Source organism: Myotis lucifugus, unplaced genomic scaffold (assembly GCF_000147115.1).
Source record: "Myotis lucifugus unplaced genomic scaffold, Myoluc2.0 scaffold_497, whole genome shotgun sequence".
NCBI classification, from domain to species: domain Eukaryota; kingdom Metazoa; phylum Chordata; class Mammalia; order Chiroptera; family Vespertilionidae; genus Myotis; species Myotis lucifugus.
The window spans coordinates 357,888-369,728 of record NW_005871545.1 but is presented as its reverse complement, the minus strand read 5'-3'; the positions used below and the strand labels follow the sequence as shown (position 1 = coordinate 369,728).

Sequence of the window (11,841 nt, the reverse complement as noted above, 5' to 3'; positions counted from 1 at the left end):
GGTTCCTGGCCCTATGCTGGTGGGAAAGAGGCCACAGTGATAGGTGGTTTCTTAGGAAGCAGGACCGAGAAGGCAGGAATGGAGTGCTGGCGACGGAAGGTACCTTAGAGGCCCGGCGCGGGTGGTGACCGCCTCTGGCCGCTGCGTGAGTCCCCGGGACTAAAGTTGTACAGTGCAGCGTCGGCACGTGTGTGATAGAGAAAGCCCTGGAAGGAGGCGTAAAACCCCGAGAAAGGGTGAACTGACAAGAGGGAAGCCCCAGATTATAGCATTGAAAGCGGCAGCGGGAAAAGCTGGGACTTCTCAGCTTCTTCATCTGTAAAATGGTTGTTTAATAGGACCTCACTTGTCGAATTGTTGAGCTAAATGTATTACCAATGCAAAATGCTTCTGTAGTACAGTGCCTGACACATAGCACAGGCTATATAATTATTTCCAATATATAAAAGGATAGTTAAGATCATATAAAAAAGAGACGCCAGTTAAGAGAGCTGAGAAAGGGCAGTCTCAGAGCGAGAGAGATAGAGAGAGAGCAGGTCTCCAGGAGAGCAGAGTGGAGAGTGTTGACAACAGTGCCACATGGTGCAGAAGGTTCCCCTAAAGGGGGCTGGTGAGGAGCCCCCACTCTGCTGGTGAGGGAGCCCTGTGTGTCCTCAGAGGTCACCCCAGGAGTGCAGTGTGGCAGAGGCCAGACTGCCTGGGGTCAGAGGAGAGGGCAGTGACCTCAGTTCAGAAACAGCAGGGCAAACACTTTCACTTCCTTCCACCCCGCACACAGACATGGTAGTGAAGGGATTTGTTCTGTTTGCATAAACAAACAAACAAAGAAAAGGCGAGAGATGACAGCAAGGGAAATTTGGAAACTAAAAGCAGACTTGACTTAAGTCATTGACTTAATTAATACAATTAAACACTGAAGGTGGGGGTTGCAATGGGGGGCGCCCGGAAGCAAGCTGAGTTGCTCCACTGCAACCCAGAAAGGCCCGGACTTGGAGACTTTAGGCATCTCTGAGAGGGAGTGAAAGTCAAGATGAAAACAGAAAGTCTGCATTAGAAGCAGATAGACTCATTCTCTCCCCTCATCCTGCCCCCACCCCAACCCCTGGGCCATGACTTTCCCCAGCCCTGCCCGGCAGAGTGACTGATCTCCTCCATGGGCAGGAGACTTGGGGTGGAGGGGTGAACCCCACAGTCCAAACGGGAGGGTGAGGGGAGATGCCCATGTCGAGCGGTGAGAGCCCAGCTCCCTTCTCCCAGGAGTTGCATCCAAGTTGTCATCTGCTAAAGGAGAAGAGATGTTTTCCTCTGGATAAATGAGCATCCAAAACCCCCAAACACTAAAGATACTCACGGTCATGGTCATTATAGGATGGCTCGTAATAGTATGCAGTAACTGTGACACTATCCTCCTATTACTTTACTTTATTATTACTTTTTATAACCTGACCAGGGATCGAACCTGCAACTTTGGCTCATTGGGATGATGCTCCAACCAACTGAGCTACCTGGCCAGGACACATATCCTTTTAAACTCAATCTAAATGTAGCCCAAAGTCAACTTCCCCTTAGCCAGACTCCAAAAATGCCTACAGCAGCTCCAAAACCGCTCCCACGCAAGGGAAACTGAAATAGAGGAGACTTCCCAATGGAAGGAGCCAGTCATCATAGCCAATTATGGTTAAAAGACCCTCCTTCGAATATCCATGCCACCATGTGGACATGGTGCTGGGGCTCCTTCCAGGCCTTGGAAGCAAGAGAGTCTGAAGTTTCCGAGACATTAGCTTCAACGTCGATTTCCCTCTGACAAGAGCAATAACATTTTAGAAAACAAATTAATGTTTAATTTACCAATAAAACTATGCTAACAGAAAGGAAAACATTAACTGAAGAGTGGAAAGATAAAGTGGAGAAATCCTCCAGAAATTAGAGATAAAGATGTAGAAAATAAAAATAAATAGAAGGATATTAAAAAATCAGCCCAGATGGTCCATCGTCCACACAGCGGGAGCTCCAGAAGATACGGCAGGAAACAGAGAAGAGGGCTTCTTGAAGAAATCATTGCAGGGGACTTCCCACCCCGCAGGGGTCATTGTGCGTCTAGGTCTAGGTCAAAGCTCGGCAATCGAGGTGTCTGCTAGTACAGTACAGTCCTGCAGCATGGTGGGCATAGAAGGTTCTAGAGACACCCAGAGGAGAAAGAAGTCGCCGTAGGTGAAGTTCTGGAGTAAGAACAGCTCTGGACTTTTCATCAGCGGCACCAGAAATCAAAAGACAAGGCAGCGACACCTTCGGAGTTCCCAGGGAAAGTTACAACCTACAACTCTATACTCAGCCAAATAATTAGTCAAGTGTAAACACTGAATTTTTAAAATATCAGACAGGCATAGATTTAGAAAGTTTATAACACAAGCAGGTTTTTAAAAGGATAAGTGAATTAATGCCTCTTTAACATGGCAGAGAATCCATAGTACTGTTTAAAATGCTAATCAAGAAATGGAGGAGTGAAACACTGGCTTTAGGGATTTGCAAGTCGCCATCCCTAAGACTTCAGAGTGGTTGGGAGACTCAGCGGACAGAGTGCCTCCGAGGACTGTGTTCTGCCTTGCCAGTTTTGCACTGTTTGTTTGTTTTTAAACCATGTGCCTGTATTAATTTGATTAAAAATAATTTAATTTGAAAGTCACAAAGGCAGTGAGTGGAAAGATGGACAGTGGATAGAGGTGGTGGAGGGTGAAGAATTTCCTCTGTCCTGTGGAAGATTCTTTATACACACGCAGCTCTTTATTCCTCCCCACGGTGTGAGAGAGAAATGGCATTGTGCCACTTGAGAGATGAGGAAAGCGAGGCTCAAGGCAGTTCCAAGACCTTGCTCAGAGTCACGCCGCTGGAAATGGGCCGTGTTCAGGCTGACCCCAAGTCTGTCATCCCCCACCACATAGTTTTGAATGTTGGCAAGTAAGAGAAGAAAGAGAGATTCTCTTGGAACCTAGTATAAGGCAAGGCAGTGAGTTTTTGATAGAAGAAACACACAGATATTGACATGAGTTTGTTGGGGTCCAACCCCAGCAGGTCCAGGGGTCCCCAAAGGTGTGGACGGAGTCGCCGAAGAAGGAATGACACGGAGACAGCCTTCAGTTGATCAGCAGCCTAGCCAGGACCTCTAGCCAGGATCTCCAGCCAAAGTTCTGGTCGGGATCTCCAGCCAAGTTCTGGTCAGGATCTGATCAGGATCTGATGTTTATTGTCTTGTTACATCTGTATTTATACCAGTCGATTTTAATCCTGTCAATTTCTATTGCAGAGGTTAGGGCATTTCTTATCTCCATTCCAGGGAGTAAAGATTATGTAGCTTAAGCGTGATTGTTTGTAGTTAGTGATTAACTACCCGCCTGGCACTTAGTTAAGGGATTGTATCCCCTCCCTAACCTCAGGGAAAAATCCCCACCTGGGGAAACAACCTTTCTCGGAGAGGTGACCTTGGTTAAAACACATGGCGCTAAGGAGAGCAAACATATTAAGAACAATATGCTATATATGCCAGGTCCCTTGAAACATATGCTGTGCAGATGTTTCTTTCCTGCAGCGACTGTGTCAAGCAGCAAGGATGGACCGGCTTCTGGCATGAGTTGAAGGTAGAGAGTCACCAGAGGCCAAAAATTGAAAATACGAGAGAGAGCAGGAATAACTGAGCTGAGCCTTAGGAAGGTGGGCAGGGGCGGAGCACAGCGATATGGGGAGAGCTTGCCCAGAGCGGGAGACACTGTGGAGGGCGGTGAGGGGGGAAGCTGTTATTGAGCTGGAACTTCGGGAGGAGGGAATGGAAGGGTGATAATGGTTCTCCAGAAGCAGGAGGCTAGTGAGTCTATGCATACAGGAGAAGGGGAGGGAGCCTGGGCTCTAACCTGGGATTGCAGGGAGTAGAGTTAGCAAACTTAGCAAATAAGAACACAGCTCTCCCGCCCAGCTGTTGTGGCTCAGTGGTTGAGTGCCCACCCAGGAACTGAGAGGTCAATGGTTTGATTCCGGTCAGAGCCCATGCCTGGGTTGCAGGCTGGATCCCCAGTAGGGGGCGTGCAGGAGGCAGCCGATCAGTGATGTGTCACTCTTATTGATGTTTCAATCTCTCTGTCCCTCTCCCTTCCACTCTCTCTAAAAAATCAGTAAAGGAAAAAACATTTAAAAAATACCACTCTTCTAGTTAAATTTAAATAAACAAGTCATTGTTTTTTTGTTTTGTTTTTTAGCATATGTCCCAAACGGCACATGGTATTTTCTCTGGCAAGCCTCACAGAGACACACGGAAGCATGCATAAAGAACAGCAATGCTGCTTTGAAATCCGAGATTTGGAGTGGGGCTACCACAGAGTGACGTGGTCATCAGGCTGTCACCGAGGTGCCATGGGAAGTAAGGTAGGAATACTGGGCGTGGCTTCCAGGCAGCAGCGGAAGGGGAGCTGGGCGAGCGGCCAGGGGATGGCTTGAGGAGGAGATTCTTAGGGCCTCTCCTGAGAGTCCTGGGAAGAGGCATGTGTGGGAACCGGAGACGGGGAATTGGCAGGGAAGCCATCACTGCAAATAGCTCTGCTTCCCTTCTCCTTCTGCCTGGTGGTCATCTGTATTTTACATCCCGTCAGTGTGGATTAAGGACGAGCATTGCTAAGTAATCATGTGCGAGGTTGAAACACGGGGTCGGTATCAGTAACCTGGTCCTCACCAGCAGTGCTCACAGGAGAAGGACGGAGTCCGCGCCGCCATCTTCCGCAGGTGTGAGGTTCCACGTGGGGGTCTGCAGTGGTGGTTAAGGACCCTTAGCCTGTCCATGGTCGGTCACAGCCCACGTTCACCAAGCGGCTTCATATGTCTGGACTCGGTTTTCTGGTTTGTAAAATTAGCACAAGAATAGCTCTTAACTTGAGGGTCATTGTGAGGATCACATAAGTTAGTATGTGTCACACTTGGAATTTGGAATACAAATACTGAAAGTATTACAGGTAGATGAGAGGTTTTTATTAAAAGTCAGTCTGCAAGACATTCATGGGGTTGGGACTGGATACGTGGGCAGAGCACAGAGGACTTTTAGGGCAGTGAAAATACTCATGTGATACCATGTGATGGATACATGTCAGTATACATTGGTCCAAACCCATAGACTGCACAGCAACCTCAAGAGGGAACCCTGAGGTAAGCCATGGACTTAGGTGATAATGACACCCGCCATGTTCCGGCGGCCCCCTGGTGGTCAGCACATGTCATAGCCAATGGTCAACTCCCTGTGGAACAATTTGCATTTTGGGCCTTTATTATATAGGATAGGTAAGTCCTCAAACCCAATCAGAGGCGTCTGAGAGTCCCTGCTGTTTCCAGGCTGTGCGCACTGTGAGGCTGTTGAACTTGTGGGTAGGCGTTTCGTGATTGACAAGGGCGTTCAGACAGCTGTGAATTAACCGACACTTGGCGTCTTCTTTTGCAAACTCATAAGATCCCATAAGCCAGGGGTCTGTTGTTTATTCACCAAGCCTCCTTCTGAGTCATTCAGGTACAGGGCGTGTCTGATTGAAACTGCGCAGCGGAGACCTTTTGCATTCACATCTGCAGGGATGGGAAGCGGTGTGACCAGGCGCTGGGTGGGACTGGCCTTGCAGCAGTGCGCAGGGCAACGTGCCCTGCCCTGCGCCCGTCACACAGCTGAGCTGACCAAGGCACCTCTCAGTCTCAGGTTCAGAGGTCGCAGCTAAGAGCAAGGAAAGAGTGGGCGAGCTGTGAACACTGAGGTTTGGGGGCGCCTCCCAAGTAGAAAGGAAGCGAAGGGCGCCGGCCCCCAACGGGGCGGCTGCAGGCCCTGCGGGGTTGGGGCTGGGCCAGGCCAGGCCGCTCTTCCCCTTGGAACTTCCTGAACTGCCCGAGCTTTAGAAAACATAGCGGGCCGGGCAGCTGCCCACCTCCTCAGAGGCCTCTCGCCGCTGGCCAGAATCTGGGGCACACGGCCGCCTGGGCGCCCAGCTGAGGGAGGGGAACCCCCACAGCACCTCGCCGGACGCTGGCCCTTTTCACCCTGCGCCCGGGGAAAGCCACTTTCTGCCCCTCAGACCGCAAGTTTCGAGGCCGCAGCGGGACGGGTGGGCGTGGAGGTGGGAGAAGGGGAGGAACATCCGGCACCCCCCTCCCGGCCCCTCGCTCCCCAGGCCTCTCGCAGCCCCTTCCCCAGAGCGCAGGCTCCTGTTTCCCCGCCCCCGCGCAGCGGCCGGTGCGCCCGGCCACAACCTCGGACCGATCCCGAGGACTGCCTGGGCTGGAGACCAGAGAGGTGGCTCGGGACGGTCCTCTGCCCCCTACGGCTTTCGGGAGGAAAGTTCCCAAAGGCCCTCCGCCGCCTCCCCTCGGAGCTGGGAGGTGGTGCGATTTATAGAGGCCAGGGGGCACCAGGCTCCGCCCCTCTGTCGTCGGGGGTGGGGTGGGAGGGGCTCTATCAGCTTCTGCCCCAGATCTTTCCTGGACAGAGAGTCTCAGCAGCCGAGTTCCGATCGAGGACCTCGGCTGGGCGCCGGGGAGGGCGTGGGAGCTCGGGCTGCCTCTCCCCGCCTCTTCCTTAGAGGTGCTGGCTGACTGCAGCTGGCGGCCCGCGGCAGAGGGCTGGCCCATGGAGTATGCGGCTGCGGAGGGAGGGGACCCCGACTCCGCAAGTTTCTGCGCGGCGCTGTCAGCCTCGGGCAGAGCAAGATGACGGGCGCGTGGCGCGGACCCAGAGCTCCCCGAACGCCACTCCGTCCCGCCTGAGCGAGGTAGGGCGCGGGCTGGGCTGGGCGTCCCAAACGCGCTGTCAGACCCAGAGGAAGCAGAACAAAAACTTTCCAAGCGCCCATCTCCGGGCGCTGGAAACAGGCATCTCCAGCCACGGAGGAGCCCAGCCCGCCGGGCTGCTCTGGGGCGCTAGTGATTTCTGAAGCTTGGAAAGGGGTCAAGTTCCAACTGTAGAACCGACTCGGGTGGGAGGTGGTGGAAGCTGCCGGGGTCGGAGGGGAAGGGGTGAAGGCGCTTATTTTTGGAAACGCTAGAAACAAAGAGTATTGAGGTGGGGTGGGGGTGGGGTTAGGGCTTGAGCTTGCACCGCCGGCGCGGAGAGTGGGGAGAGAGTTAGAGGGACCCTGGGGCTCTGGGGCCCGCAGCCTCTCCTGCCCAGGACCGGTGGGAGCCCTCTCGCCTCAGTTACTCCGCTTTTATCTGGTTGCCCCGCTGCCTCGCAACACTTAACTTACAGGTAGACTTGTGCTAACCGGGCCACGCTGCGTTCCCTGCACACTTTCTAGACCTCTGAGGAGGATGCTCGACCCTGACGAGGCATCCGGGGGGGGGGGGGGGGGGGGGTGAATAAAACCGCCGGGTAGCTTAGCCGAGAGCCCGCGCCCCTCCTGTGAGCGGCTGCAGGGCGGTTTGCGCGGCGCCGGGCTGGGGCGGCACGCCTGCTATCAGGAGCCTGTGGGCTATTCCCACCCGAACTAGAAACACTCCTTATGCAACCGAGGGCCACGCGGACCTCTGGGGCTTATTGCAATCTCACCGGCACCGGCACCGTGAGAGGCTCTTGCTTTGACTCCGGAGAAAAAGAAGAAAGAAAAGGCAGTTGCTTGACGGAGGTGCCCAGTTTCCCAGTTTATGCGGGGCCAGGGCAGGCTTGGCTGCCCCGCGGACCCTAGACACACCTGCTCCCGAGGTCATTAATAGAGCCCCCAAAACCTCACTGTCCAGTGACTTTCCTGCTGGCCTGATTGCTCGTGGCCGCGAGGGGCGGCTCTGCTCTCAGGCTGGGCATCTCCACCCTCGTTTGGGTTTGGGTCTCCGAGGAGCCCCCGCTGGGCGGTGACTGTTCTAGGCGCCGCCTGGGAACTGGCGGGGTGCGGGGGTGGGAATCAGAAGGTGGCCGTGGGGTTCGCTTCCCCACTGTTCCCATTTCCGTTGGAGTGAATGTGACCCCGGGGAGAATTTTCGTCTTGTTGAGTCGGAGTTTCCAGTTGGGGCAATTTTTTGTTGTTCTTTCTCCCTCTCTTCCCTTTTTTCCTTTAAAAAATTTTTTTTTTGCAAGGGATGAGAGTTTGATTTTTTTAAATCCCTCTCTCTGCGCTCTCCCCACGTTTCCTTTAAAGAAATAAACAAAACGAGCAGGGCCTCGGCGAGAATGAGTTGTGCCTGTAGCTCTCCTGACTCTCTTTGTAACTCGTTTAAGGCTGCGGTTCCGGAGGCCCTGTCCAGCCTGGAGACGCGGAAAGCCGGGACCTCTGACTTCCAAGCTCTCCGCCTCCACCTCGCCCTCCAGCGCCCTCTAGCGTCCGCCGGGGCAGCGCCGCTCGGGAAAGGCGCCGGACGCAGGGCGCGCCATGGGGTCCACCAGCAGCGCGCTCTCTGACTACTCCAACTATGACATCATCATCCGGCATTACAACTACACGGGGAAGCTGAATCTGGGCCAGGACAAGGACAGCGGCCTCAAGGTGACGTCCGCGGTGTTCATCCTCATCTGCTGCTGCATCATCCTGGAGAACATCTTCGTCTTGCTGACCATTTGGAAAACCAAGAAGTTCCACCGGCCCATGTACTACTTCATCGGCAACCTGGCCCTCTCGGACCTGCTGGCGGGGGTGGCCTACATCATGAACCTGCTCTTCTCCGGGGCCAACACCTACAAGCTGACGCCCGCGCAGTGGTTCCTGCGCGAGGGCAGCATGTTCGTGGCGCTGTCCGCGTCCGTGTTCAGCCTGCTGGCCATCGCCATCGAGCGCTACATCACCATGCTGAAGATGAAGCTGCACCACGAGAGCAGCAGCTCGCGCTCCTTCCTGCTCATCAGCGCCTGCTGGGTCATCTCGCTGGTGCTGGGCGGCCTGCCCATCATGGGCTGGAACTGCCTCGGCCTGCTGCCCAGCTGCTCCACGGTGCTGCCGCTCTACCACAAGCACTATATCCTCTTCTGCACCACGGTCTTCACCGTGCTGCTGCTCTCCATCGTCATCCTCTACTGCAGGATCTACTCGCTGGTGCGCACGCGCAGCCGCCGCCTGACCTTCCGCAAGAACGCGTCCAAGGCCAGCCGCAGCTCGGAGAAGTCGCTGGCGCTGCTCAAGACGGTGATCATCGTGCTGAGCGTCTTCATCGCCTGCTGGGCGCCGCTCTTCATCCTGCTGCTGCTGGACGTGGGCTGCAAGGTGAGGACCTGCGACATCCTCTTCAAGGCCGAGTACTTCCTGGTGCTGGCGGTGCTCAACTCGGGCACCAACCCCATCATCTACACGCTCACCAACAAGGAGATGCGCCGCGCCTTCATCCGCATCATGTCCTGCTGCCGGTGCCCCAGCACCGACACCCCCGGCAAGTTCAAGCGCCCCATCATCGCCGGCGTGGAGTTCAGCCGCAGCAAGTCCGACAACTCCTCGCACCCCCAGAAGGACGATGGGGACAACCCAGAAACCATCATGTCATCTGGGAACGTCAACTCTTCTTCCTAAAACGGGAAGCAGCCAGCCCATGGGGAGTGTTCTTGCATGGTCACCCACCGCCCAGTGTTTGGAAAAACATCTCCGTGCCTGGTGCCTGGACTGCTGCCAGGGTGGAGCTGCGGGAGCCGGAGCCGGAGCCGGAGCCGGAGGGGGGGCGGGGCGAGCGAAGGGCCCGTGACGCCGGGTGGGGTCGGAGGGTACAGTGAGTCCTGTGAACAATGCGCCGGGAAGGGTGGAGAGCGGTCCGCGGGCCTGGAGTCTGCTTCCTCTCCCTGAGCTTTGATTTTGCACTGAGCCAGAGGTTAGCATGGCCCAGCTCCCGAAGGGTTCGCTCGGCCCCTCCTCGAAGACCGAGGTCGCCTTGGAGCGTGTCCTGGAGCTTTGAGGAGAAGATGTTTTTTCACTTGAGTTTCCAGCCACGTGTGCACTTCTGCTTCTCTAGGGATGCTCCAGCCCCCACCCCACCCCTCCTTCCCCTGCGCACCCTCCTCACATCCTCCGACTGGGCATCATCAGAGCTGGGGTGGCCTGATCCATTTCTCCAGCATCTGTGGCTGGTGGGCTGTGTCCAGGAAGCAGACAGAGGAGCTGGAGACGGTTCGGACATGGGAGGCAGTTTCATTTGCTGAGGCCAAAGTTTCCACGCAAGCTGGATCCGTTGTTTTTGGAATTTGGTTGTAGTCACTTTGAGGTTTTTTGTTTTTTTTTTACATCTTTACAATGGAATGCGTTACAGTATCCTGCCATTGTGCCTGAAATCTGCATGGGGAAGCCCAGCTTATCTAATGGTATCAGCCAGGATCCTTCTGTCCCTGGGGAAACAAAGGCCCCACACAAGGAGAACACCCGCCGCGGGGCCAGGGAACTTTGTAAACCAGGAGGGATTTCCTAACGAATTTGCCTAACAGATGCAACATCGGTCTTTGGCACTTTTGTTGATGTTTATTACGGAGTGTGTGTGAAGCATTTCAACCAATGGTTGTATCTTGTTGTGTTAAAAGTACTCTTCATGATGTTTGAATGTATTTGTTTCAGCATTTTATTGGATTTTCCTAACCTGTGTTAACACCATTGAATGTGTATTTCTTAAGAAAGTATCACCCTCTTATGCCCTTAAAGCATTACTTTAACTGGTAGGGAACCCAGAAGTTTCCAGTACAGCTGTTTTTTAATAGTTCATTGGGCATGTGTGTAAATGTTACAAAGAATAAAATGTATTGCTATCTCTTTAGTATGGTTTTCAGTGCAATTAAACCAAGAAATGTCCTTTTTTTAAAAAAAATAGTATTTAATAGTTTTCTGACTTTTGTGGATCATTTTGCACATAGCTTTATCAACTTTTAAACATTAATAAACTGATTTTTTTAAAGATTCCTTTGTGAAGAGCATTTTAAAAATAATTAAAGACCTTCTATTTGACTCTGTGGCTCTTTAGTAAGGTAAGGGCAAATGTCTGTTATTGTTTTAGAAACCACTCTATCTTTTTCAGGAAGAGAAACTTCAATATGTTAACACCGAAGAGTAGTAAAGAATGAGATGAAAAAAACTGCCAGCCTCTAACTACATACCACATGGGAAGGAAATGTAATTGTTTGAGTTTTAAATTGCATCCATGCCAAACTAAACTAAGGCCAATATTCTTTCCCAAAACATGGGGTTTTAAAGAAGAAACACAGAGCAGTGTGGTTGTAAATCTAACTTAAATCATGAAACTCAATGGTCAGTTCAAATCCATCCACAAAAGCTTGGCTTTCTTCCAACATGCTGGGAAGTGGGGATATGAATATGGGAGATCATATCACATCACTTACATGTTCAGAATTGGTTTCTGTCTTGGTTTCTCCCCATCTAACCTCTGAACAATATGGGACTCTGGTATCACTGAAGGAGCGAGTGGTAGGCTGAGTTGCAGACACCTTCTGTCTGAAAACGTTCAGTCCATAGTATCTGAAAGCTTTAACATCCCTGGTTATTTCCAACTATAAAATGAGAGCAAGGGTACTTTACAAGCAAAACGGAATTCTTGTCCTCGTTAATGCTCGTTTTCATTGGGGATTCAATGTGAGTGTTTGTGCGTGTCGGGCCCCCCCCCCCCCCCCGTGCTATTGTGACTTTCAGAATGTGTGCTTTTCAAGTGTCATGAGCCAGCACAGGACACAGTTGGGACATGAAGATAAACCTCCCCTCCTCACGTAGATGTCACGTCCGGGTGAAGTTCACTGTGGGAAACAGGAGTGTGTTCACTAAGGAAGCCTTGGGTCACAGCCCCCAGTTTCCTGAAGGAAATGCCAAAAAGGCTCCAAAGACAAAAGGCTGGCAACAGGCGGGAAGGTCTGTCCATCTGTCTGCCGAGACG

The 11,841-nt window shown here is 52.8% G+C and overlaps 1 protein-coding gene across 2 annotated transcripts; it reads left to right on the top strand.

The window, feature by feature from the left end:
- The first annotated feature begins 6,474 nt into the window (after positions 1–6,474).
- S1PR1 (sphingosine-1-phosphate receptor 1) lies at positions 6,475–10,858 on the top strand. 2 transcript variants are annotated; one of them, XM_006103631.3, is made up of 2 exons: positions 6,475–6,779; positions 8,219–10,858. In XM_006103631.3, exon 2 carries the CDS (start codon positions 8,370–8,372, stop codon positions 9,492–9,494), a length of 1,125 nt encoding a protein of 374 aa, XP_006103693.1. In that variant the 5' UTR covers positions 6,475–6,779; positions 8,219–8,369; the 3' UTR covers positions 9,495–10,858. The 2 variants fall into 2 exon arrangements, with proteins under 2 accessions (XP_006103693.1, XP_023600668.1); XM_023744900.1 differs by having other exon boundaries at positions 8,078–10,858.
- Positions 10,859–11,841: the final 983 nt, after the last annotated feature.